This window comes from Pyrenophora tritici-repentis, chromosome 9 (assembly GCF_003171515.1).
Source record: "Pyrenophora tritici-repentis strain M4 chromosome 9, whole genome shotgun sequence".
NCBI lineage: Eukaryota > Fungi > Ascomycota > Dothideomycetes > Pleosporales > Pleosporaceae > Pyrenophora > Pyrenophora tritici-repentis.
This window is the reverse complement of record NC_089398.1, coordinates 719973-745593: the sequence shown is the minus strand read 5'-3', so window position 1 is coordinate 745593 and position 25621 is coordinate 719973. Positions and strand designations below refer to the sequence as shown.

The 25621-nt window shown below is 51.5% G+C and overlaps 10 protein-coding genes across 10 annotated transcripts; 6 read left to right on the top strand and 4 right to left on the bottom strand.

The window, feature by feature from the left end:
* Positions 1 to 394: 394 nt before the first annotated feature.
* On the bottom strand, positions 395 to 4498 carry PtrM4_146450 (ATG11 multi-domain protein; the record flags this gene model as incomplete). The annotated part of the gene is made up of 2 exons (XM_001938879.2): positions 395 to 4267; positions 4319 to 4498. The coding sequence occupies 2 exons, from the start codon at positions 4496 to 4498 to the stop codon at positions 395 to 397; spliced, it is 4053 nt and encodes a 1350-aa protein (XP_001938914.2).
* A 230-nt stretch (positions 4499 to 4728) lies between these two features.
* PtrM4_146440 (CENP-H domain containing protein) lies at positions 4729 to 5581 on the top strand (the record flags this gene model as incomplete). The annotated part of the gene is made up of 3 exons (XM_066109874.1): positions 4729 to 4921; positions 4978 to 5164; positions 5212 to 5581. 3 exons carry the CDS (start codon positions 4729 to 4731, stop codon positions 5579 to 5581), a joined length of 750 nt encoding a protein of 249 aa, XP_065959857.1.
* Positions 5582 to 7200: 1619 nt separating this feature from the next.
* Positions 7201 to 7668, top strand: PtrM4_146430 (NHP6B, Chromatin-associated protein containing the HMG domain protein; the record flags this gene model as incomplete). Its single annotated transcript, XM_001938881.2, has 4 exons — positions 7201 to 7270; positions 7318 to 7413; positions 7464 to 7585; positions 7636 to 7668. 4 exons carry the CDS (start codon positions 7201 to 7203, stop codon positions 7666 to 7668), a joined length of 321 nt encoding a protein of 106 aa, XP_001938916.1.
* Positions 7669 to 9097: 1429 nt separating this feature from the next.
* On the bottom strand, positions 9098 to 9752 carry PtrM4_146420 (LepB, Signal peptidase I; the record flags this gene model as incomplete). The annotated part of the gene is made up of 2 exons (XM_001938882.2): positions 9098 to 9326; positions 9460 to 9752. The coding sequence occupies 2 exons, from the start codon at positions 9750 to 9752 to the stop codon at positions 9098 to 9100; spliced, it is 522 nt and encodes a 173-aa protein (XP_001938917.1).
* An 822-nt stretch (positions 9753 to 10574) lies between these two features.
* On the top strand, positions 10575 to 12407 carry PtrM4_146410 (TT-ORF1 domain containing protein; the record flags this gene model as incomplete). The annotated part of the gene is made up of 4 exons (XM_001938883.1): positions 10575 to 10750; positions 10804 to 11529; positions 11687 to 11791; positions 11858 to 12407. The coding sequence occupies 4 exons, from the start codon at positions 10575 to 10577 to the stop codon at positions 12405 to 12407; spliced, it is 1557 nt and encodes a 518-aa protein (XP_001938918.1).
* Positions 12408 to 12602: 195 nt separating this feature from the next.
* On the bottom strand, positions 12603 to 14486 carry PtrM4_146400 (uncharacterized protein; the record flags this gene model as incomplete). The annotated part of the gene is made up of 6 exons (XM_066109873.1): positions 12603 to 12640; positions 12697 to 13773; positions 13820 to 13864; positions 13910 to 14025; positions 14073 to 14297; positions 14347 to 14486. 6 exons carry the CDS (start codon positions 14484 to 14486, stop codon positions 12603 to 12605), a joined length of 1641 nt encoding a protein of 546 aa, XP_065959856.1.
* A 180-nt stretch (positions 14487 to 14666) lies between these two features.
* On the top strand, positions 14667 to 16018 carry PtrM4_146390 (DNA repair protein Rad9; the record flags this gene model as incomplete). The annotated part of the gene is made up of 2 exons (XM_001938885.1): positions 14667 to 14780; positions 14837 to 16018. 2 exons carry the CDS (start codon positions 14667 to 14669, stop codon positions 16016 to 16018), a joined length of 1296 nt encoding a protein of 431 aa, XP_001938920.1.
* A 1297-nt stretch (positions 16019 to 17315) lies between these two features.
* PtrM4_146380 (ThiD, Hydroxymethylpyrimidine-phosphomethylpyrimidine kinase) lies at positions 17316 to 19099 on the top strand (the record flags this gene model as incomplete). The annotated part of the gene is made up of 5 exons (XM_066109872.1): positions 17316 to 17368; positions 17441 to 17622; positions 17675 to 17757; positions 17818 to 18984; positions 19034 to 19099. 5 exons carry the CDS (start codon positions 17316 to 17318, stop codon positions 19097 to 19099), a joined length of 1551 nt encoding a protein of 516 aa, XP_065959855.1.
* A 1144-nt stretch (positions 19100 to 20243) lies between these two features.
* On the top strand, positions 20244 to 22341 carry PtrM4_146370 (SrmB, Superfamily II DNA and RNA helicase; the record flags this gene model as incomplete). The annotated part of the gene is made up of 6 exons (XM_066109871.1): positions 20244 to 20283; positions 20337 to 21305; positions 21354 to 21461; positions 21904 to 22032; positions 22084 to 22146; positions 22295 to 22341. 6 exons carry the CDS (start codon positions 20244 to 20246, stop codon positions 22339 to 22341), a joined length of 1356 nt encoding a protein of 451 aa, XP_065959854.1.
* A 1231-nt stretch (positions 22342 to 23572) lies between these two features.
* PtrM4_146360 (uncharacterized protein) lies at positions 23573 to 25225 on the bottom strand (the record flags this gene model as incomplete). Its single annotated transcript, XM_066109870.1, has 1 exon — positions 23573 to 25225. One exon carries the CDS (start codon positions 25223 to 25225, stop codon positions 23573 to 23575), a length of 1653 nt encoding a protein of 550 aa, XP_065959853.1.
* Positions 25226 to 25621: the final 396 nt, after the last annotated feature.

Below are 25621 nucleotides of genomic sequence, written 5' to 3'. Positions count from 1 at the left end.
ATGCTTTGCGCATAAGTGCTCACCCACGTCCCTAGCTATAATACACCTCTGTTCCCTCCCTCAAACCATGATCCTTATTTCCTCACACCCTTCCCCCTATACTCATATTCATACTGAAAGAAAGAATCCCAAATACTACTTTTCCTGGCAGGCGGCGGCGGCCTCCTCTCACTCGGGCTTGCAGTCTTAATATCAGGCTGACTCCCCGCTCTCTGTTTGACAGGCTCGGCGCCCATATTCATACCCGCCGTTTGCGCGCTCGAAGAAGTGAAGGGTTCGAACATGGACCGACGCTTTGAAGCATAGGAAGACGATGTCTGCTAAGCGAAAACGTTAGTTAAAGTGTTGACTAGGTACGTTTTTCGGGGAGCTTAGATTTACAAGAAGCGCAAACCTAAGGTCCCCAGAGTAGGTCGCGCACATTGCCTCCGTTTCCATCGTCTGCTGTCTTGTCTGGGCCACGGCCGTTGGTGGATGTCTGACGGAGGTGGCTGGGACCGTGGGCGCCGGCTGGACTAGGGCCGCGTGTTGCAGCAGCCGAGTCGGGGCGTTCGGAGGGCGAGAGGGCTTCTGCTGAGTTGCGGCTGACGCCGACCAAGGGCGCACTTTTCTTGCTGTTGCCACTGCTGCGACGGCTGTCGAGGGACTTGCCGAGTTGGGTGGCGGGATCCATGGATTTCTTCTTTGCTTTTTGCATTTCGCCTTGGCCGGTTTCGAGACTGCTCTTAACCGTCACGGCGCCTTTGATGCCGGGAGTTCCGGGTGCCATTGCTTTTTCTTCAGTTGCTTCGAGTAGATACCAGCGTAGTCCATCTGAGAGCTCAAATGGGTTGTCGTCTTCGAACGATACAGCGTTACTGGAAGCGATGGAGCGGTCATCCAAAGATGCTCGAGGCGCTCCATCCATTGTCTTGGACAAATCAACAATCCGCTCTTCTACCTTGGAGATACGGGCCACAAGCCACTCTTTGCCACCCAGCCTATGAGTATCTTGCTCTCTAAGGAAGAAATGTGGCGCGCCAACGTTGAAGGCAGCCCAAGGACGATGGGCATTGTTGCGGGTCGGCAGAAAGAGGGCCAGGTCGCCTTCCTTGAATGAGCGATACGCAATCTTGTCGTGTGAGTCGGCTTGGAAACGATGTGCTTTGTCTCGGTATGCTCGAGCTTCCTTTTGCCACTTTCGTGCTGTGTGCTCCATGTCACGCATTCGCTTTGCCACAGCATCGCTAAACGTCTCTACATTGAAAAGCTCCAACTTGGAAATGAGCTCTTGGTATCGCTGGTCTTCCTCTTCTGGGCTAGTGGCCTCGGTCCACTGAAGGAAGTGTAAATCTCCAATATCTTCTAGGAAGCGCTTCAGTGGAGTGGGTGAGGGTGTTGTGGTGCTACGGCTCAGTCCCGCACTGGTGTCGGTCATGACAGTGCTACCACCAATCCTGGACGCTCGTTGGAGAACCATCTCGCCATCTTCATGAGTGATGACAAAGCCCAGTGCTTCTAGCAAACGAACTAGGCGCTCATGCTGTGTGTACAGACGCTGGCTGAGGTCCTTTGCGCGATGCATGAGCTGATGGGTACGGGATGTATCCACTTCTTCCAGTTTGCGCAGCTTCTTTTCGATGCGCATGAGTTCAACGTCCAGGCTGTTGGCGTGCGAGCTCTTCTCTGCCAACTCAGTCTGAAGACGACCAACTTTGGCTTCTTCCTCCTCAACTCGCTTCCTGAGAGCTTCAGACCCGGTTTCGCCTTCAGCAAACTTGGTGCGGAGATCATGCAAGTGACCTCGTTCCTCCTCAAGCTCTGCAGTGATAGAGGCCACTCTTGCCTTTTCTACATCCAGCTCTTCCTTGAGGGATGCGACTTGCTTTTCGTGCTCACCAAGCTTGGTGTTGAAGTCGTGTTGTTGTTCCTCAATTCTAGCGTGGGCATTCTCATTGTCGGACTTGGCCATCGCGACAGCCTGCTCAAGCTCTTTCTGATGGTTTAGTGATCGTACCGCCAGATCCTCAAGCTGTGAAATAAGCGCCGAATGGTCATCAGGCACGTTCGTGCCTGGTGAGAGGTGGCTGAAAGCCGCAGCTAACGATTCACGTTCCTGTGATTTGACAGCCTTGCGGTCGACGAGCTCTGCCTGGAGTGCTTCGATTCGCTCACTGGCACGCTTGCTCTGCTCAGCGGCATTCTTGCGCGATTGCTCGAGTTCAGACACAAGTTCTTGCAGCCTACCATCGACACCAGTCCGTTCATTATCTCGACTACCCAGAACACGATCCAACTCGTCCTCAGCCTCTTCGATCCTAGTCTTGTACGCCCGAATCTCGTCTTCAAGCGACTTCCTCTCGTCGGCAAACTCCTTTTGTTGCGCACGCATGTTCTCCATGATGTTGTTCTTAGTAGACATTGCTTCTTCAAACTGCCGTTGTTGGTCTGCGTCTTCGTCTCTCCGAGCTTGCGCGTCATTTTCGAGCTTCGCACGCGCTTCCTTTTCTGCCGCCAGTTCCTGCTCGAGGCGCAGAATGCGACGCTTATCTTCCTGTCCTGTATTTGCCGAGTATCGTCTCGAAGAGATGGAGGAACGTCTAGATAATTCGTCCTGAAGCCTGGGTGAAGCGACTTCGGCTGTTGGTGTTGATTCACCTGGTTCAGGCATCCCGAATGAAGGTGGTGCACCCACCGAAAGTCTGCTAACAGTAGTCTGGCGATGCACTAGGTCTTCTAGTCGACGAACGCGGCTCTTATAGCCTCTGAGTTCATCTTCGAGCTTTGCGTTGCCTTCTTTCAGCACACGCAGCTCATCATCACCTCTGACCAAAAGTTGTGAGCCTCTGCCGAACGCTGGCTCATGCACACTGCCCATCTTGAAGTTCTTCGCGCGCTTGATCTGTTGCTTCGTAGGACGGTCTAAGTCTTTGATAGCCTGGGCAAATGCTTCTGCTTCAGTTTCCTGTCCTTCTAATCTCTGCAGGTTCTGCAGGTACTCCCGAAGTTCTTCTCGAGTGACTGGTGGCCAAACTGTCTTCTCCGGCTGCACATTCATCTCAAACCCAAGGAGACCACCCTGAACCGCCTCTACGTTGATGACGTCAGCAATTGGCTTCAACCACTTCTTGCGCCGGCGCTCTTCCTCCTCCTGGAAAGTCGCCATCTCTTCAGCGAGCGATGATGTGTCTCTTTCCATCCTCTCCATCCACTCCCGTCTCCGAACAGCCTCAACTAACAGTGTACCGTAAATGTAAGGGAGACGGCCGACCAAGGAGATGAGCTCAAAGGCGGCCACACCCTCCTCTGGTATACTGATCTGCTCCAGTTCTGCGCCCAAGCTTGCAATAATTGATTCTATGTTGGCAATACCCTGCATACTCTCTACCGAATTTCTGATGGCAGAATTCTTCTGCTCAACAGCCCGTCGCACGAGATCGCTCATCTCGATGCTGTATTCTTGGATAGCCGGCAAAAAGTTTCGGGTATGAAGTAGAGCCATTTTGGAGACCTGCGCGACTGACCTGGAGCTTGCCTCGAGGCCCATTACATGCTCAAAGTCGGATTCCACTTTCTTTGCGACAGCATCTATCTCATTATATAGTCGGGTGGGTTCTTCGGAATCGTCGACGATGGATCGGCTCTGGCTCTGGCCGACGGCGCTCAGGAGCTCGTTGTAGTCGGACCCGATCTTCTCTAATTGTGCCCTCATATTGGCCATTCGCTTCCCGAAAGATTCTCGTACACGCTTGCTGGTGGCCGTGGCCTTTTTGACAGCCTCGACGTCGATGAAGTGCTGGAGGGTCTCGCGAACAATGGCATTGTTGGGTATATTCTGCGGTGGTCGCATCTCCTTGGCAAGGAATCGAGTGAAGTTTACGATGGCGGGTACTGTCCCTAGCTGCTCAAAGTCGGCATCGAGCCGTCGTAGGTTGTCCCCGGCTTCCTTCTCCACCCCGTCATACCACTCCTTGGCTGCCTGGTACTTTTGCTCCAACCCCTTGATATGCGCATCATGGTTTCCAACCGCTACTTGTGTGCCTCTCTCGATGGTGGCTTGTTCGGCAAAGTGCTTTGAGGCTACGCGTGACATGGAATGCGACTTCTCGAGGAGTGCGAATGCCCAGTCGCGGCGGGCTTGAAAGAGGGCTTGCCATGCTCGCAGGTCAGTATTATTTGTGAGGTGGTTTGGCGCATCGCCGGGAGTGAAGGCTTCGGGCAGTGGCGTGGACGATATGGCAGCCTGGGGGTTATTTGACAATTCGCGACTGAATACAAATATTTCCTTCTATTTGATGACTCTCAGCACATGTTATGGGACGTTATGAGGCGGCCTTACCTCTGTCAACAGCGCCTGCAACTTGACATGTTTCCCCTGCGTCGTGAGCAGCACTTGCTGCTCGGGCGGAATCTCTGTTGTCCTGGAGATCCAGTACTTGAGCGCATCGACGGAACTGAAGGCAACGGGATCAGCGTCAAGACGCTGGCCCGTATGAGCTACTGCTATCTGCAGGGACATTCAGTTGAGCCCGCCAGCTTGTCGGAGTGCTGTCGGGGCAGTTCCAGAGGAAAGACGAGGTCTGAATTGTTGAAGCGTGAGCACATGGTACCAAAATACGCCAAGGATACCTGCCGCAGGGATCGGCGCATGGGCCCGCCGACGCTGCATCATAGTGAAAGTCGCGCCTGGTCAGATGTGCCATGTCTTGGTCGCCCGCCCTGAGCAGTTGTGAATAGTCAATCATCAACATGGCGAACAAAGATGTTGACATGGTAGATGCAGCTGTCAGGGCTCCAGACTCAAACGGCTACGCGCAGCTGCTGCAAACAAATCACAGCGACGCGTTCGCGTTCTCCGAGACCGAGGAGCTAGCCCTGCAGCTTTACGATCAACTCAGGGAACTTGAGTTGCAACAGAGCCTCATTCAGGCGCAACAAGCAGGCATGTCTCATCCTGCAGCCTCACTGCAAGTATCTGGAGATTAACTGCGAATGTAGCACATGCGCATGACTTCACAGCGCTTCCAGATGACCTGGTCGAAGAGCGGCTGACTATGGCGCAGCACGAAGCCATGGAGGCAAAGGCAGAGTACGACATCAGGAACAAGATAACAGACAACGTCTTGGTCATGGATCCTGTTCTCAAGGCCGTTCATGGTGGCGAACAAACGCCCTTTGGTGAAAAGTAGGTCAAAACTTGATCATACAGAACAGATTTCTTATCATGTTCAGACGCATACTGCCGCTGATTGCGGAGAACGACACCGTCTCAATGGTCCATGGCCTTGAGACATCAAAGCTTGCTGCGGTTACGCGCACCCTGAGTGTTGCAGAACAGGGCAACATTGCCGCGAAGCAGAAGAACCGCGAGTTGGCGCAGACGATGCTTGCTTTGGCAGAGGAAATGAAGAAGCAGTCAGCACAGGACATACAAGATGCACAATTACGTCAGCGAGTCGATGCCGTGGAGAAGGAGGTCAAGGAGTCGCGGCGGAGGGTTTCGACGCTCAAAGGCATCTTGTCAGCAATGGTGGTCGGCAGCGGCATCAATTGGGCTGCAGACGAGGCTTTGACCGAGCTGGTCATGGATGACGAAGAGTGAATTGTGGGGCAGCTTAATCATCCATCCAGTAGAGTGGAATCCGGTCGTGGGAACGCAGTAACTAGCGCAGCTGGAAACCAGTGCCGACCACTTGCAAAGTTGCTTTGTCGTGAAAAGCACATCTCCCGCATTCCCGCTTTCGGTCCGGCCTCGTAGTGATGCCTCGTGCTTAGTGGCCGGAAGCGGATCTAAGAGACGCATCCGAAGAGCTCATGCCTGCTGAGTTTTGCTCTCCCGAGGTCGGAGGAGCTTGATGCGCGCGCCGACGAGCATAGCAATACATGGTTTACTGTCAAGATACAACACCAAGAAGACGTGTGAAGTGCCGAGGCATTGGATACAGCAACCAATGCAACATTATACCTTCTCACTCTGCACAGTCTAGACCATTAGGGCAAGCAGCAGCGACATGCTGCAGGGCGAGACACAAGACACTGCCGAAACGAGTGTCTGGACCTGTTGCAGGTGACTGCACTGCCTTGTTTGCAGCAGTGGACGCGCAACAGCAGGGGCCGTGGATTGCTTGTGAAAAAAAAGAGGCAGCCCGGGCGGGCGTGTCAGTGATAAGGAGGTCAAGGGGGGGGGGATTTGGTGAGGACTGGCGAATGGTAGACTATGGGCTGCTGCGTGCAATCTAACCGAACGTGAAACTTGCCAGGAAAGAACGAAGGGCAGCGCCTCCGCGCCCAGGCAGGTGCGGTGACCGGTGTGGTGTCTTTTGGCGAGGCTCGCAGAGGCCCGGCCCTCGTCCAGACGACAGGCAAGCAACAACTCGATTGAGACGTGAGTTGAAAGCTGCGTGTGCAGCACAGAAGACCAGGAATCCGCTGTCAGCACACTGAGAGGGTGTCGTTTGCAGCCAGCCCGTTGGGCACAAGGTGGCAATGGTCGTTGGAGGAGGGGAGGGGTTGGTTGCCGCAGCCGTGCAATGCGCGGTTGCCAAACAAGCTGGGGCCTTAGCAGACGTCACGTGCACCCCTAACAAAGCTGGCATCAGGGTCTTTGCTGTGTCCCTCTCTGACTGCCTGCGCCCGCCCAACTTCTCCTAACAAAATCGCTGCCATACAACTCTCGCCCGCAAACACGTTTGGTAAGTCCTCGGCTGCATTTGACGAAGTCGCTTTATCACCAGCACCACTTTTAGCAACCACACACTTTTTCCACGCGTTTTCCCGCCTCAATTCCCCAAACTAGCTCTCTCCCAGCCTTCTTTCATTCATCTTCCGGACGTCATCGCGTTCGACGCTTTCTTCATCGCCATCGTCGGCACCTCTTGCACCGCGCATACTGACCGCAAAACAGACCTCATCCAACAAAATCAATTTTCTCGAAACTAGCAACTTCGGTGAGTACCTGCACCTTCTCTTATCGCAAAATCGCGCATCATCGCGTCGTGTTGTGGTGTTTTGCAACCGCGTCACCTCGCGCGCATAGCAGCACAGCACCACCAAGCCCACTCACCCAAGCACGCCATTGTTTTCAATCCATTCCACTAGCACTGCACTTGGCTTGAGCTTTGGACTACTAATATCCATTGCGCCTGCCTGCTTCCCTTCCTCTCACCTACAAGTTACTCGCAACTCCAGTAGCTAACCACAAACACTAGCCCATCCACCACCATGCCTAAAGAGAAGACTACCCGCAAGGCTGCCCCCAAGTCCAAGGCCGATGGCGGCAAGAAGAAGAAGGGTAATTCATCCACGTGCCGTTGCTTGCCTCATTGCTAACATGATTAGACCCCAACGCGCCCAAGCGTGGTCTGTCTGCGTACATGTTCTTCGCCAACGAGCAGCGTGAGAAGGTCCGCGAAGACAACCCCGGCATCAAGTTCGGTGAGCTTGCACCGTTGATCATTTTCAACCCCGATTCTAACCATCTATAGGCGAGGTCGGCAAGCTTCTCGGAGAGAAGTGGAAGGCCCTGAACGAGAAGCAGCGCACTCCTTACGAGGCCAAGGCTGCTGCCGACAAGAAGCGCTACGAAGAGGAAAAGGCCGCTTACCAGGTATGTTTTTCCAGCAAATTCGCAATGACAGCTCCGCTAACATCCCGCAGGCTGGCGAAGAGGAAGAGGAAGAGTCCGAGTAGAGTTCTCAACTCATCTGTGCTTTCAATAACCCGCGCATGCGTAATGACGATTTGTCATGTGCGCACTGGGTAGCAAACCTCTCTCGATTTCCTTTGTGATATTCCTGCTTCTTAATGGGTTCGTTATCTCTCTGCGGAGGAAGGTCTTGGGCTAGCAAATCTGTGGTTCATTTCGTTAAAGACGGCCGCAATCAGTACGATTCGCGCTGATGGTGGGCTAATGATGTTTGGGCGTCTCATCCTCCTTGACGCCACGAAAGGAACATCACGAAGCTCATGACCAAGTCTATGTACACTAGTCAACTGCTATATGGAAAATGTTTGCTGCTTCAATAATGTCTTCACGGCGCTTTTCATGTTCGTCTTGGCGGTGGTTGTCCCGGCGTAGCGCTGCTCATGCCCTTCGTAGCCTGCGTCCCAGCTCAACCCCTTATGCTGTCGTTGATGTGTGATGAAGGTATGACGCATCTGTCTATCATGACTGACAAACCCTAATACCATCTGTCAATGACAACATTCAGACCCCTCTGCTCACGTCACATGCGACCCACGCTGCCCTCACCGCCGTACCGGGATTCCGCATCTCCCCCGCCCACGCCTCTCACCTGCTCCTTCCGCACGCGTCCCTTACCAAACTATCCAAAATGCCCCTGCATGTGAATAAACCCCTCAAAAAGCTTGCTACCCATGTTCCGTTTGCTTTTTACATGTAGATATAGATCAATTAAATCAGTTTCCTTCCATCAATCAGCCAACAAAAAGCGTCGTTGGGCTAGTGGTATGCTATCGCCTTCCCAGCAATGTCAACAAGCGAAGAAGGCGGGGATCACGGGTGTAAGTAGTTGCCCTTTCCAAGGGAGCAGGTGGCTCGTTCGATATCTGTTACTAACGTTAGTGTGTAGTCGAACCCCGTACGGCGCAGTTGTTCTTTTTTGTTTTTTGCGGTTGGGGATTTATGTGGTAGAGGACGGGATGGTTCGGGTATGGTCGTATGGTACGGGTGAGGGGGGAGCACATGGGTACGGGACAGCCGGGGCTTAGATGTGACTTTACTCTAGGGTTATAAGTAGGGGCTTTGTGTTATCTTATAGACTGTAGGAATGGCTCAGTAGGCAAGTTTATTGGGACATAGCGAGTGAAGGTCAGCAGGCGTTGGTGTAATCGGGTAGCACAGCGTATAGGCTTTCATAGCAAAGAATTTATGCACGGCAGTTGGTATTTATTTTTAGTGTTTTCAATACATCACAAGTATCTTCAGGGAGATATGTTATAAACGCCTGAGCTTGCCACCTCTTCATCACCGTCCAGCAAATATACAGCAGTTTACGCCAAGAAAGCCATCCTACTTTTTTCCGGCACTTTGCGCCTCTTCGACCATCTCTGATGAGTGCTAAACTCCCAAATGTCCGTGTTTACTAACATATGCTGATTATTCTCTCTGCAGCACGACCATGACACCCATCAAACCCAACATGACTTGTTTGAGCCATGGGTGCTCACTTAGTAGAATGGTAACGTATCCGACAAAAGGTATGAAGCCGACAACGCTTCCGATGACATCTTCTTGGCGATTGAGGAAGGATTGACCGGCGGCGTAGAGTTCGGTGTCGTCTGCGAGGTTGTTGTCGCCCTTGGTGAGGAGGCGGAGGGGTGTTTTACTATAAACATGACTTGTCAGCATGGATTCTTCACGAGATGCGCGCGAGTCCCCCAAGATATCGCAACACGCCCACTTCCATATACCCGTCTCCACATGTAGCGCAACCACAAATTGGAAAAGAAGCGACTTACCCTCCCCCATATCTCCTCACAACACGATGCACAATCGGGATGTCCTTGCCCTTTACATTATAAACGACAATCTCGCCCACTTGCGTATCCGCCCCCCTGTTCCACAAGAATAGCAGATCACCTCGCTGGAACGCAGGCTCCATGGATCCGGAGAGTACGACGACAATGGGTGAGGGCGAGTCGGATACGACGGAGAGACCCTTCCACATCATGAAAGCGGTAGAGAGGACGAGTGCGAAGTTGAGAATTTGCGCGGCAAGTTGCCTGGGCTGCATATCGGCGATTCCTAGCATATTTGCGGCTGTGGTTGTTGGTTTGGGTGGTAGGTGTGGTAAGTGCTTGCTTGCTTGGTGGAGAGAGGTTCTATGCGTCGGAAGGAAGGGTGTTGCAGAAGAAGCTAAAGCAGCGAATGTGAGGTTTAGTTTTACGTGTATTACGTGGCGTATAGCGGGTGACTCAGGTAGGGGAGCGGAACTGCGCGACCGAGTGTGCGCACCCGTGAGATTTTGGGCAGTGGTTAGGTGATGCCAGATGTCCTTGGCTTTCGTGGTTGCGGCCAGCTTAGTCAACCTCCGAGATGGGGGAGCTATGAACTCCGCATTGCTGCACCCAGACATGCATCGTGGAACTTTTCTGCTTTGCGCAGGTTGATGCCCATCACGTCGGGTTTCTCTGGTTACGAATGCACAGAGGTGTAGTTGATGATCTTGTGACTTTATGGGGTCGCTGACTGTTATGAGTCGACGGCCATTACTCAAGCAGCCTACCAGGTAGCATCTCGAACAATGTGGAGTGGAATCATCACGTCTGCCATTTTTTATCGCAATGGATCAATTGAAAATATCATGTTCGAAAGCCATGCACGAAAGTTTCATGTCCCAACCTTTGTCTCTCACCTGTCGGGCTCCTTGCTTGGAGCCACCTTCACTTAGATACGAGACTCCTACTTGAAAATGGCCAATATATCTGGCTTCATCGTTTCAAGCTTCGGGATCTCTTCAGCCTCTCTACCAACTTCTTTGGGGCCTTTGAAGTCTAGTATCCTTTCCATTTTACTCCAACATAGAGCACTCAGTCATACCTATACTCCCATTCATTCAGACCACGCGCACAAGATGGTGCAGCAAAGCCCAGGCAGTCTGGTCCAATACCAGGCTTCCGGAACCTCATTACCACCATGGCCGGCAGTCATATGTACGGATGATATGGCGCCAACAGAAATGCAGCGAACTCGGCCGAATGGATATTTCTATGTCACGCTCGTTTTGTTGTTGGACGAGCGGTTTGAATTGTGAGTAGAGTTGGTTAAGCTCGAGGTGAAATCTCCGAAATTAACTAAAGCAGTCATTGGGCCCGTACGTCCGAGTTGGGAGAATATGATCCCTTCGCGCCATACGAAAACGAAGAGATAGTAGCAAGTACCCCGCGGCTCGGTGATGCGTATGAGATGGCGAATAATGCTCTAGAGGCTGGTTTCACACTTGATGATTGGCGAGATCGGGTGAATCAGCGGAGCGTTGAGTCAGACTCATGCTCAGACAGTGATGAAAGTGATGATGATTCCGAGATGCAATGGGCACTGAGGGCAAGTCAAGAGGACTACGACCGGCAGCATTCACATAATAGGAAGAGAACTCTATCGCCTCCGAAACCAGCAAGGGATTCAAGAAGTCGGATAACGGTTATCCCAAGAAAAGATAAAGAAACAGCTCATACCGACAGGCCATCACGAGCTACGCAGAGTAACCACTCCCGAACGATACCAGACAATTACAGCGACTTCCTGACTTCCAGATCACCTGCTCGCCCACCTCCATTACTGATATCCGAAGTCGCATCTTCTTCGTTACCATCACCTGTTTTACCGTCGCGTCTGGGCAGATGCGATACGCCCATAGATCTCACAGACGATACCAGTTCGCAACAGCCAACTGCTAACCAGTCAGCGCCCACGTCGACTAACGCACCAAACCGGACGTCTTTTCAGCAAAACTCGTTCCTTGACCGTACTCTTGGCGGGCTTGGTAGGAGCTTCCGGGAGCCTAAGAGCGACACCGTTGACGGCGAATTGTAAGTTGTTTTCATACTATCACCTGGCTGTCATAAAATACTTGACACCTAATAGGAGTGTCTGGCAACTACAGTGGCCTTTTTGTCCTAGTATGTCAAGTATTTTATGGCACCCGGGTGCTACCTAAGTATGTTCATTCCCACTAATTTTGCATAGGTCACAAAGTAAGGAATTCGTCCAGATACCCGTAGGCCCCGATGGCGTGGTCAGTACCCTAGCGAAAGCTTGTGTATGGAATCGTAAATACTGGCTAGACGTGAGGTAAGTCACAAATGAGCCGTGGGCGCGTCGTCTTCCCCAAAGCATGTGTTTAATGATTCAAACAAGGTTCGGCGTCAACCACTTCGATCTCAACGACGACGGCATATTCGAGCTCCAGCACCCCGGCCTTCCCGAAATCGACCCAGACGACTTCGTCTTCGCCGCCGAATACCTCGAAAGCAGCGATTTTGGCCACCGCAACCCACGAGACGGAGACGACGATCAGATGCAAGAAGCGTTCGTCCAATGCATCGCTGCATGGGGCGTGGCCGAAAAATTGTGCATGCACGACCTCATGGACCATATCGTCGAAAAGTTGGAGCGGCACATTGAGCCGGAGCTAATGGCCGTTGTCATCTTTGCTGCGCAAATCTACGAGGCTGAGGAAACGCCACTTCCATCGCAGATGAGACTTAAAGATTATCTGGCCACGTATATTGCGCAGAATTGGTGGATCTATGTGGGTGATGATCATTTGAGCGGACCTTTTATTGAGAGACTTAAGACGTTGCCGGAATTGGAGAGGGATATTTATGCGAGACGCTTGGTGGCACTGAATGAGAGGCTGAATGATGCAGGGGATGGACCGGAAAATGGGGAGATGGGTTTGGGTTGAGTGCAGAGTTTTGTTTGGGCTGAAGTGAGAGATGAATCACTTCTTGCCTGGAGCTATGCTTGCGAACATTTGCTTCGTTATATGGTCATCGTAGTCATATATACTGAAAAGGATACCCTGAACGCTATGAAGCTGCCACCATGTATTCAATACATCTCATCAAACCTGTGTATCTGGCAACTCAACAAACGCAGCTTAGTCAGAGTCACTTTCAAACTCCGGAACATTCGGATCTGTGCACAACATCAGTAAATACATCATCAGATGCACATCCATCCCTCCAACATACCTCTAAGAGCCATGTACTCCAGCGTCCCCCCAACCTTCTCCATCAGCGATTCCCTCACCAAGTTCAACTCCTCCTCCGGAAGCAGGGTATCCGTATCCGCCATATCAATCGAAAGCCTAATTCCCTGATTACCCGGTCCCAGCCTCGATATGAAATCCAAGAGACCTTCTAGTGTGAACTTGGAAATGCCGGAGATAGTGACGGTCCGGAGATATGGCAAGTTGGCGAGATGTGGCAGGACAACATCGTTGAGCTCGAGACCGCTAACATATAGATCCTCGAGTAGAGCGAGATTGGCGATGATGGTGATGAGATGGTCGTCGCGCAGCACTTCTGGTAGTATGAGATGCAGATCCCAGAGTTGATGCAGTTGTTTCAGCGAATCAACTAGGATATCCAAATCATCGCGGAACATGCCCTCGGTATCTCCACTCAAGAACAAGACGTTTAGTGAAGACTTTTGGTGCACTAGGGCCTGGTGAAATGTCCTGTGGTCTTTTAACGTGTATGAGTCGATCTCTAGACTGCACAGTTTGATCTTATCTTGCAACAGGACGGGCGTGATGATGGCTGCGCCAGACTGCAGTTTATGGAAGCTGAGGCGTTGGAGGTCTGTGCAGTTTTTGAGCCAGGATACGGTTTCTAGAAAGACGCCGTTGGCGGTTGCTTCGAGGTCAACAGTGCCATGGATGTCTTCGATACGGAGGGTTTTCAGTGCCGTGCAGCCTTTGAGTAGTGACAGATGCGGGATTGAGTCGGTGGATACGCATAGTCTCAGATCTGCGAGCGATTCTCCATGGTTGTTTAGTGCTGCAAAGGTCTTGGAGCCTGCTTTGACATCGCTGATGGTTTGCAGTGTTTCCAGCGTATTCGGGCGCATGGACGAGAGGAACTTGGCAAACTTCTGATCGTTGTCGACGGACATCCAAGTATAAATCATTAGAGATTTGAATTGAGGGCAGTGTTCGTAGATCGAAGAATGTACCAACTCATCTTCTAGTGGCTTGCCATCCCAGAGCTCAAGGCTTTGAAGGCGTGGAAGACGGGGCGTCCATTGTACGAGGGCACCGGGCTGGACTGATGATTGTCAGACGACTCGCCTACTTTTGGATGTGGTACATACGTTCTCCACTGATAATCTCAAGAGTGGGTGTGTGCTGGGTCACAACTGTCAAGTGTTAACCTATGTAGCGACGAGCAGATTGAGTATTACCTTCGCCAATCGCGTCGATTATGTCCGCTGTCTTGATTCGTGTATACTTCCTTCCCTTTATGTTCGTTCCGGTCTCGATCTTCTCAAACTGCTTCAGAGGTCCAGAGAAGAATTGCCTAGCGCAGTTAGGATTGACAGTGCTTGCTGATCAAAGTCTACTCACTTGGAGACCTTTGCTCGGAACTGATCATCATCAAGTAGATAGCCAAGGTCGCGGAAGTCAAGCGATCGAATGTAGCGACAATACGGAAAAAGAGTGGCATCAAGGCTTGATGCGACAATGGATCGCCATAGAATAGACCATTTCTGGATTGTGAGCAGCTTAGTGGCGGCTGGCAGGCCATAGAGATCCTCTCCCCCGCCTCGGACTGGAGCTAGATGATGTGACCTTTTCCAATCGCATTAGTATAGTATACGCAGTTAGAGTTGTCACTTACTTGTACAGATGAGTTAATGCAGGTACGGCAAGGGCGCGGCTGGAGCAAGCGCAATTAAACAGTGTGTCGAACTGTTCCTGGTTCGCAAGCTCCTCGCATAGAAGATGCAAGATATCATCTGGAAGCGTGGGCTGAGACATATTACAGGGAGATATAATTTCAAACCATTGGAGTTTGCTGTATGCTCGGAGCAGCAGGGCGCGATGATGTCAACAGCGCTAGCGCGTCAGAACGCGCTGTTTCCGCATTCGGCAGCCTCGCCAACACTCGCGGCCAACACCAGCATGTCGCCACGATGCGGATAGTCAGGACGAGACAAGATGGTCGTCCTCAACTTCACCCTTACACCTGAGGCAGCGTCCAAGGTCCACGACCTTCTCGTCTGCCTGGGCAAATTCAGCGATACCGTAGCCATTGAGGCGCGTCGAGAAAAGGTGGGTTTGCCGCTCTTCTTTTCAGTTGGTCCGGTGCCTTATATATATCACATTAGTTCACGTTCACCGCTCTCAATCCTTCCAAATCTGCATACGCCGCAGTTACGTTGGATGGCAAGCAGTTCTTCGCCAACTATGAGTGCAGTCCAAGTCATGGTGGGCCGGATGGCCGCTTCACGTGCAGCATGTACACGAAAGCGCTGCTATCGGTGTTCAAAGGCCGTCTATACGATCCCCTAGGCCGCGATGGCGCGATAGATCGTTGTGAAGTGAGTGTACGGGAGAATGAGACCCAATGCCGATTCATCGTCAAAATGGTATGCAATCAGGGTGTCATCAAGACATATAAGCTCACGTACGAAGCTGTGGAAGTGATGCACGCACTATTCGATCGAAGCATCGCAAGGAATCGTTGGAGTATGCATTCTGGTGCCGTAAAGGAGTATATTGAGTACTTCGGTACGAAAACCGAGATGCTTGACATCTTTGCTGGAGACGATGGCCGCTGTGTCTTCAAAAGCTACACAGAGAAGATCACGAACGGAAAAGAGATCCTGAAACACCCACTTGTCACGGCAGTCGCGGTCAACATATCCGATTTCGAAGAGTTTACGGTTCAGGCGGGCATGCACATCATCATCAACGTCAAGGACTTCAAGGCTATTGTTGTTCATGCAGACACACTAAAGACTAGCTTGAAGGCGTTCTACTCCCAACCAACACGACCATTGCAGTTCAGCTACGGCAGTGATAGCCTGATTTGCGAATTTACGCTGATGACCTCGGGTGACTACACTGCAGCTCCAGCCATTCCAACCCCGGCACCCCAGGCAATGAGCAGCAGACATACGTCCCGCGCACCATCAACTACAATAGTAGAGCGCGAGGACAGCCGCAGCTTTCGGTCTGACATGCCTCCACCGGTGCAGCCAGCATCACGAAGGGACGGGTCGGGTAGATTACGGAACCCAGGATCTCGCCAGGCTTCAGCAGCACAAGCACAGCCCACACGCCATGATTCAGATAGTCTGTTTGTTCCCGACGACGAGGATGCAGCCTGGGCTCCTCTTGACTACGATAAGGAAGAGACACTGGGCTGGGATGCGAGCGCCTCCCACGATGCATCGGCATTCCCGACGTTTACGGATAGTGGCAATATGCCAAGGAAGAGCACTGCAGATAGCACCGAAGTGTTTGAGCCCACTCAACGTGTGTCGCAGATCCAGGGATTGTGGTAGCAGTATGGCGACGGTAGAGACATTGCGATTACACGGTCGAATGACCACAGCCAGTGATCCCCAAGAGGTAACCATCAATCTAGTAGATGAATTTCCAGATGTAATCAGATGTGTCGAACAGAGCACGATGATCTATCTCGCATGGTCGTGAAGGAAATTGACGCAACACCCGTAAGCTCTTCCCCCGTTGGAAGACGCCGGAAACATGGTACCCCAAGCGAAAGGGAACACACAATACATTTTCATGAACCACACCTCGATTTCTTACTCTACATACGTATCGCGTACAAGGTTTGGCCAGGAGAAACATCTGCCAGGCTGAACCCAGTGGACCAATAGTACAACTGGAAGATACCGGTACGCCAAGTACCATTCTCCTGCACGCTCCTTCGATTTATTTTTGGTTATCTATTACAGCGGGTAAAGTACATTTCGCTTCCATTTCCGGCGATGTTTCATGGTCGAAGGATCCAAACTCTTAGCATCATCTCCACCACGGGGGCCAGCCTGGTTACCACCATCTGCACAGAAATCCTTCCACCCCACACCCCTAGATGTGAGGTATATCTCGAGCTTTGTTCGATAATCTATAAAGCTGGTCACATCTCCAACTGTAATCGAAGCACCCTGAATCAAAGCGCAAGTCACTCAACATGCTTTTCAAATATATTTCCCTCGGTGCACTTTTATCTTTTACCGAAGCTAACCCATGGAGACCTGTGGGTGGCTCTACTAGTATCGCCGCACAAGCCCTAAAAGGGCGTGGTCTCAACATACCAGGACGCGCACTCAGAGCCGCTACAACTGTAGCACGCATGCAGAAACGGCAGTCTACGTTCGCTACGACCGACCAAGTAGAGCTATCCTACTTAGAAAGTAAATAATTAGCTCGGCTTCATAATTGTATAAATTGACTCAGCATAGGTGATGATTTGCTAGAGAGCTCTTTGGTACTAGAGAAAGGTACTCGTGTGTTGCACCTCCTGCTAGGATTGGAGAAAATACAAAACAAGGTTGTTACTTCTCACACCACTTCCACGGACGTCGCTTCCATGTTTGAAATGAAAAGCATAGCCATAACATTATCGATTGTGTTGATACCATCTTTTTGAAAGCTTGTCTCGAATCATATCCCACAACATAAGGCTGCATGTATCGCGGATGCAGTCCGACTCGATGACGTGGGTCTCGCCTATCCGCCGATAGCGGGGCTCATTCGAGAAGACGTCCCTCTTGCACCTCACCAGGTCGAGATCTCTAAACTAAAACTCAAGTTTCTCCTCACTACTCGTTCTCGATGGCACCAAAGCGCATCCTGGTAATCGCTGGCTCGGACAGTTCGGGTGGGGCGTACGTACGCATACATGCATCCGCCCCTCCTTCGTTCAGCCACTAGAGCTAACTATCCCATCACACCAACAGCGGACTAGAAGCGGACCAGAAAGTCATTGCAGCGCATGGCTGCTATGCTATGACAGCTACGACTGCATTGACAGCACAGAACACACTTGGCGTACAGGACATCCATCACACGCCGCCTGTCTTTGTGCGGAAGCAAATTGATGCTGTATGTGAAGATGTAGGCGTGGATGTTGTAAAGACTGGTACTATTCATGACTTTTGAAGCGGTGAGTTGTGGCTGATGTGTGGCTATAGGCATGCTCGCGTCTGCTGAGACGATCGAGATTGTTGCCGATGCCCTAAAAAGGCATAACATCAGCACCAGTATTGTCGATCCTGTACGTCTGCATAATCTCTCTTGTCTCTTGGCTTCATAAAAATGACTAAGATGCGTAAAGGTAATGGTATCCACATCTGGATCCCAGCTCCTGCCTGAAAACGCCGTTTCGACGTTGATAAAGTCGCTCTTTCCCCTCACAACACTTCTCACCCCTAATATCCCAGAAGCAAAGCTACTGCTACAAACCGCTGGGATAGATGTGACAGAGCCACGAAACGTCGATGATATTGTTGCCCTGGCGCACCGCATTCATGAACTTGGACCAAAATGGGTATTGCTGAAAGGAGGCCATCTTCCACTGACCCGTGGCCGGGTAGTTAGCAAGGGAGAGGAAGAGAGGGAAGTAGTGTTGAATGTTTTGGTCGGTGAAAGTGGAGTAACCGTACTCGAGGGCGAGTATTTACGATCCAGGAATACGCATGGGACCGGATGTTCACTCGCAAGCGCAATCGCGTGTAACCTTGCTGAGGGAATGGCTATGGCCAAGGCTGTGAAGAAAGCAAATCAGTACATTGAAGCGGGTATCAAGACTGCAATGAACATTGGCAGTGGAAGTGGGCCGATCAATCACTTTCACTCGGTGTACATGCTGCCATTCACACCTGGTAACTTCATCTCGTATCTGCTGGATCGCGAAGAGGTCCAAAAGCCATGGAAAGAGTACACCGAGCATGAGTTTGTCCAGCGAATGGGTGATGGAACATTGCCTGTGGAGAAGTTCATGTACTATCTCGTGCAGGACTACTTGTTCTTGGTGCAGTTCTCACGAGCCACCGCGTTGTCCGCCTACAAATCAAGCAACCTCAAGGATATTGGGATGAGTGTACAACAAGTCGTCACACTACAAGAAGAGATCAAACTGCACATCAATTTTTGCAAAGACTATGGCCTCTCTGAAACAGACGTCATTAACACAGAAGAAGACCAAGCCACTACTGCATACACCCGCTATGTCCTCGATATCGGCATGTCCCAAGACTGGCTTGCTCTACAAATTGCACTGCTTCCTTGCCTCATAGGGTATGGTATCATCGCGAAGAGGTTGTACGAAGACCCAAGCTCTGTCAGAGTCGGAAGTAGATACTGGATTTGGATCGAGCAGTACGTGGCGGACGAGTACAGGCAAGCGATGATGAGAGGGAGTGAGTTGGTGGAGAAGCATGCCGAGGGTCTGAGTCCGAGCCGGGTGGAGGATTTGGCAAAGATATTCGTGCATGCTACAAATGTGAGTGATATCGCAGCGAGCTGTCAAGGATAATGCTAATCAGAGATAGATGGAGAGAGGGTTTTGGGACATGGGGTTGAGATCTGGGGAAATCCAAGACGGAGTCAGGTCGTAGACCAAGCAGGCACATCTCGTGATGACGAATAGTTCGAAAGTACCATGTATCACTGTAATGGTCTCCCCTAAATGTGCAACAAGGCTACAAGGCCTATCACGTGGGTACTATACGCCCAGAACCACATGCATGCCTACATAGTTTCTTTTGCGTTTCACCTTGACTAGTGAGATTTTGCACTTAAGCAGGACTAATCATGATCATTCTTGCATCCAAGGAAAGCAATCTCATTGACCACGACGTCGTGTGCTGCAGACTTTGTACAGGCATGTTCTTCGAATTTGCGGTGGCGACGTGGTGGACCGGCATGGGGCCGGCTTCCCCGACCAGATAACGGTAAGCTCCGGTCTAACCTGACACGTCGAGACCCTGCCGCTAGCGCGGGCTAGCGTCTCAAAAAATGTGCGAGCGCAGAGGCAAGGTAACTTTTCCTGTCGCGCTCTGCCCTTCTGCTTTCCTCTCACTACACCCTCACCCTCTACTATCTGTGCTTCTTTTATCGCACATCTCGCGACACCTTTCCGAGTCGCTCTACTACCTCTAATACATTTTCGCGGTCTCTGATCACGAAACACGCTCCCTCAAATTCAAACAGTTCCCCCTTTGACGCCAGTCACTACCAAACACATATACATCATGTCTTACAGCGGCGGATATGGCGGCGGCGGCGGTGGAGGATACGGCGGCGGTCGCGGCGGAGGCGATCGCGGCTACTCGAATGGGTACGCAAGCAGCAGCGGATATGGGTCTTACAACAACTCGACAAGCCAATATGCATCGTACGGGTAGGGCGATTCACCCCCCTTCACACGGGAAAGGCATCACAGTCGTGGTTCTTGGACAACCTTCCATCTGCAAGCATTCTTTTATTATGATTCTGCGCGCAGTTTGAGTACAGAATCCGAGTCTGTTACTATATCCATTGCGGATGAGGCAGACTGTGGACAAGTGCACATTGCGATAACGTAGAATCTCCCCTCGAGTCATTCATTCCATCTCAGAGATCATCTACTAACATTCATACAGCGGCGGCGGCGGCTACGGCGGCGGTTCCAACGGCTACTCCGGTGGTGGAGGATACGGCGGCGGAGGTGGTGGCTACGGCGGTGGTGGTGGCTTTGGCGGACGCGACGGCGGCGACCGCATGTCGCAACTCGGCCAAGGCTTGAAGACACAACAATGGGGTATGTCTATTATTCCGACTCGACTCACGAAAGCAGTGCTAACAAACTCTCAGACCTTGACACAATGCCCAAATTCGAAAAATCTTTCTACAAGGAGGATCCCGCAGTCACTGCTCGCTCAGCCGCAGAGGTCGCTGAGTACCGCAAGGAGCACCAGATGACCGTCAAGGGCGAGAACATCCCCAAGCCCGTCACAACTTTCGATGAGGCTGGTTTCCCGTCATATGTCATGAACGAGGTCAAGGCACAGGGGTTCGCGAAGCCCACCGCTATTCAAGCCCAGGGATGGCCCATGGCTCTCTCTGGTCGCGACGTTGTCGGTGTTGCTGAGACCGGTTCCGGAAAGACCCTCACCTACTGTCTTCCTGCCATCGTCCACATCAACGCACAGCCTCTCCTCGCCCCAGGCGATGGTCCCATTGTCCTGATCCTTGCGCCCACTCGTGAGCTTGCTGTCCAGATTCAGCAAGAAATTAGCAAATTCGGAAAGTCTTCCCGCATCCGAAACACCTGCGTCTACGGAGGTGTCCCCAAGGGTCCTCAAATCCGTGACCTCGCTCGCGGTGTCGAGGTGTGCATCGCTACTCCCGGACGTCTTATCGACATGCTTGAGGCTGGCAAGACTAACCTCCGCCGTGTTACTTACCTCGTTCTCGACGAGGCTGACCGCATGCTTGACATGGGTTTCGAGCCTCAAATCCGCAAGATCATCGGACAGATTCGCCCTGATCGACAAACTTGCATGTGGTCCGCCACATGGCCCAAGGAGGTCCGCCAGCTGGCGGCCGACTACCAGAAGGACTGGATCCAAGTAAATATTGGTTCCATGGACCTTTCCGCTAACCACCGCATTCAACAAATCGTCGAGGTCTGCACAGAGTTTGAGAAGCGCGACCGCATGGCCAAGCACCTCGAGACAATCATGAGCGACAAGGACAACAAGATCCTGATCTTCACAGGTACCAAGCGCGTTGCTGACGAGATCACCCGATTCCTTCGTCAGGACGGCTGGCCGGCGCTTTGTAAGTTGACTTGCTTCTATGGCATGAAGACTGCTAACATTCAACCAGCCATCCACGGCGACAAGCAGCAAAACGAGCGTGACTGGGTCTTGAACGAATTTAAGACTGGCAAGAGCCCCATCATGGTTGCCACTGACGTGGCTTCCCGTGGTATCGGTATGATTACGAACCCCCCTCACCCCCTCCCCTCCCCCAACTATTATTATGCGTGAACTGCCATTGTGCTCTGCTTAGGTCGTCTTGTGCGCTGGTTACATTCGCTTCCATGACATCGTCCAGGGCTTGCATCTCTCTCGAATCTGATCCCCAGGGATCCTTGGTTACGCTGGTGAGGCTTCTAGGCTTCGCTATTTTCTGTTTCGGTATTACCCAAGGTACCTCTGAAGCAAGCTGCCTGAGATATTTGACTTGTACGAGTCACACTCTCTTCCAAGGGTTTCTGGACCAGGAGACATCCACAGCCTTCCCACTGGACTTGATGCCGTGATCTTCGTTGTAGCGCACAGAGACGGTTGCATGCAACATACTGCAGCTTCACGCGATCCAATCATGATCGCCGTCTGCTCTTTTCATCAGTCACTAACCTTTGCTCTTCAAGATGTCCGCAACATTACTCACGTGTTCAACTATGACTACCCGAACAACTCGGAGGACTATGTCCACCGCATTGGTCGTACTGGTCGTGCTGGCGCTAACGGTACCGCCATCACTCTGTTTACCACAGAAAGTATGTATACTCCTCTTCCACACATTGGCAGGTCGCTAACAATTATCTCAGACTCCAAGCAGGCTCGTGATCTCGTCCAGATTCTTACAGAGTCCAAGCAGCAGATTGATCCTCGTCTGCATGAAATGGCCCGCTATGGTGGTGGAGGTGGCGGCGGTGGTCGCTGGGGAGGTGGACGCGGCCGTGGTGGAGGCCGAGGCGGACGTGGTGGTATGCGCTACTAGCCCTTTCGACAATGAGCGAGTCCTAACGCCAATCCCAGGATGGACCGGAGGTAACAGCGACCCTGTTCGCAACAGCCGCTGGTAAACGAGCTATCTGGGCGACCTGCCCATCAACCATCAGGATGATGAGTGCCTACCTCAATTTTGCTTGGGCGTTGAGATATCCATTTCGAGATCACTTCATGTTTCATCCCTTCTTTCGTGCGACGGATTGCCGTACCTGTTCAAGCTCTGTCGTACGCTGATACCCGAAGGGCAGAGTATTGATCCCCATGCAAGTACATCTCCTCAGTATAGCGACCTTGCTCGCCCGCATATAGACTGGCATCGGTTTCCTCTTTTATCGCAGCTGCGCACATGCAGCATGTCATTCGCGGCCACTTCGTCGCTTTGCATCACGGCGCTGGTGGCGTTATATTCCAGAAAAAAAGTTCCTGTTACAGTAATAGCGATATAGAATACAGTTTCATGATATCTTATACATTGTGCATGTTTGTTTCCCCCTATAGTTTGTTGTGTTGGTGTCTTTTAGTGCTCTCCAGGTGGTCGATCAACTGACTTTTGTGTGCCGCAGACATTCATCTCGCTTCTTTGTGTAGTGGCCAGATACTTTATAGAAACATCGCGTTCCGCCAGAGAAACCATCACCCATCTGGTATTGCTGTTGAATATCGCAAGGCATTCCAGACCACACTGGTTCCGCGATAACGGCCAATCACGTGCATCAAGACCCGTATTTGTACACATCAGCTGCTGTGTCCACCTGGGTGTTATAAAATACTTAATAGTGTGGGGTAAGCACCTAATAGACGGGGTCTAGCGACTACAGTGGGCTTTGTACACTAATATGTCAAGTATCTTATAATACTCGGGTGGTACGGTAACCGCTCTCATCCCGCATACTATTCACCACAAACCAACAGCAGAAGAGCATAGCATCACTTCGTTGACACTTTCCAATCTCCCTTTATAGATACACACATGAGAACGGACAGCACATGAATACGTAGGTTTCCCTGTTTACATCGCACTCAACACAGTCCCATCGACAGGTTCCTTGTGTTTTTGTAACAGACGGCAATCGGAAAGAAGGACATTGGAGTAACGATGGTAATTTTCTAGAAGAAGATCATGTGGGGCAGAAATATGCAGTTTTAGCGATGCCGTGGACATGCGCTTCTTGGTTAACGTACCTAACGGGCGAGTGGGCCACACGGGCGAGTGGGCCACCTGCGCTAAGACCCCATTAAAACCACGACTGTACACGACTATATAGCACCGTCAAAGATAGTAAATAGAAATCGTAATAGGCTATTCTACTCAGAATCTATCGCTGCTTCTTGCCTACATGTGCGCATATTATGTCCTGCCTCGCCGCAGCGTCCACAGCGTCGTTGGCTAGGCTCGCCTGCCTCAACGCGCACTCTCTTCTTCGCCTTCTTCCTATCACTACATGCCCCAAACTCCTTAAGAGTCGTCAGTCGCACGCCCTCATCAATTGTTAAGGTCCCTTGCTGCTGTAAGCGCTTCCTTTTATATGATCTACGCTTACTTGAGGCCTCGTTGGCGGCTTGGAGCTCAGCGTTGCGCTTGGTCATTAACACCAGAGAATGCGCTATCATCTCTGCACCTTTTGACAGGCTTTTGATCGCCTCAACCATATACGTAGGTGAGCTATCTACATGTCTTCGAATCCTCTCTTGAATCAGCTTTGATTGCGACCCAAGTTCTAGGGTATTGCTTGGAGTTTGCGACTGCCAGGGACCGTCCTCGACGGTAGGTAGCAGTGGAGTGCGCAGCCGCACGTCAAGCGTCGATATCACAGCCTCTGGATTAAATGGGACTAAGCCAGCGCCTCGAAAGCTTCCTTGTATATTGGCCTTTGTAATCGCAGCGTCAAAAGCGCCTTTAAAGCACGGTAGGAACTCTAGTTTAGTGATATGGGTGATCTTGTTGCGCATTAGATCCTCGGCTTGGCGGCCATACGCTGTCTTCAAAGGCGAGAAACACCCCACATCAAGAGGCTGTAGTAGGTGCGACGAGTGAGGAGGCATGCAGAGAGTAATAATGTTGTGATCCTTGCAGTACTGCTGGAAATCGAGCGAGTCGTGGCTCTCGTGGCCGTCGATAATAAGCAGACGATAGTTTCCTACAGTCCTCTTCTTTGTGTGAGCGTCAAAGTGCTTTAACCACTCTAGACCAAGCTTGTTTGTTGTCCAGCCGTTCTCAGAGACTGCAATAACCCAGTCGCGAGGTAGGTTATCTTCCTTGTACCAGGCAGAGAGGTGGTTCTTGCCTTTGAAGATGATAAAAGGTGGGATTGCCCACCCAGTCGCGTTGATACCCTGGATCACTGTAGCCCACTCGCGATTGCCCTGCTGAACGCTCTTTGGTCGTCCTCGACGCTCAGAGCCTGTGACTACTGCTCCAGTTGATATCATGCCCATCATGAAGCCAGACTCGTCAAAGTTGTGGGTGTCCTCATCAAGGATACCGTACTTGGCCTTTGTGTTCTCCACAAGTCGGAACCAGCCTTGTATAACCTCAGGATCCTCACAGAGGGCTCGCTTGTAGTCATACTTGCGATTGAATTTGACCTTAAGCTCAGGGCGACGTTTGACGAAGGTTGCAGCCCAGTTCTGACCAACAGGGTCGCGGTGGCGCTCAGCCAACAAAGAATTAGCCATATCCTGCACAGCAGCAAGTCGGGGCGGAAATCCTCGCGCGTCGAGGTCAAGGATATGCTGGACAATTACATCCTCCTCTGTCTTAAGGAGGTTCATTGAGTTAGGCGTACAATCGCTCCGAAGAGGTATTCCAGCGCGTCGGCGCCCAAGAGTTACTCGAGATACGTTGTAGATAGCTGCAGCGCGTCTCTGCGACAGCGTCGCGTCGCGTTCGATAGCCTTGAGAGCAAGCTGTAATCGAGCCTCTTTTAAAGCTGGTAGATTGTTTTGTTGTTGGCTCATTGTGAAAGTACTGTAGGTAACAGTATGTTTTGGTGGGGTCTTAGCGGAGTGGCCCACTCGCCCGTGTGGCCCACTCGCCCGTGAGGTACGTTATATGTTTTTACTTGGGGAAGGAGGAGAATCACATGCGTGGGTGTTTAGGGCAGTTTTTTAGTTTTGGAGAAGAACGATGATGTGGAGAGAAGGTAATGGTGAAAATGTGAGTAGGAGTGTTATATAACCGCTAAATGGGTATATGCGCTTTCTGGCAGATGGAGGAGGGGTGGGCGGTGGGCAGAGGGGCCGAACGGCATCCACTCGATCTTCCAACGATTTTAGGACATCAAACTATGGTGGTGGTATTTTTGATATATTTTCAATCAAACGTGGTCGTAAACATCGCGCACTTTCTGTTGT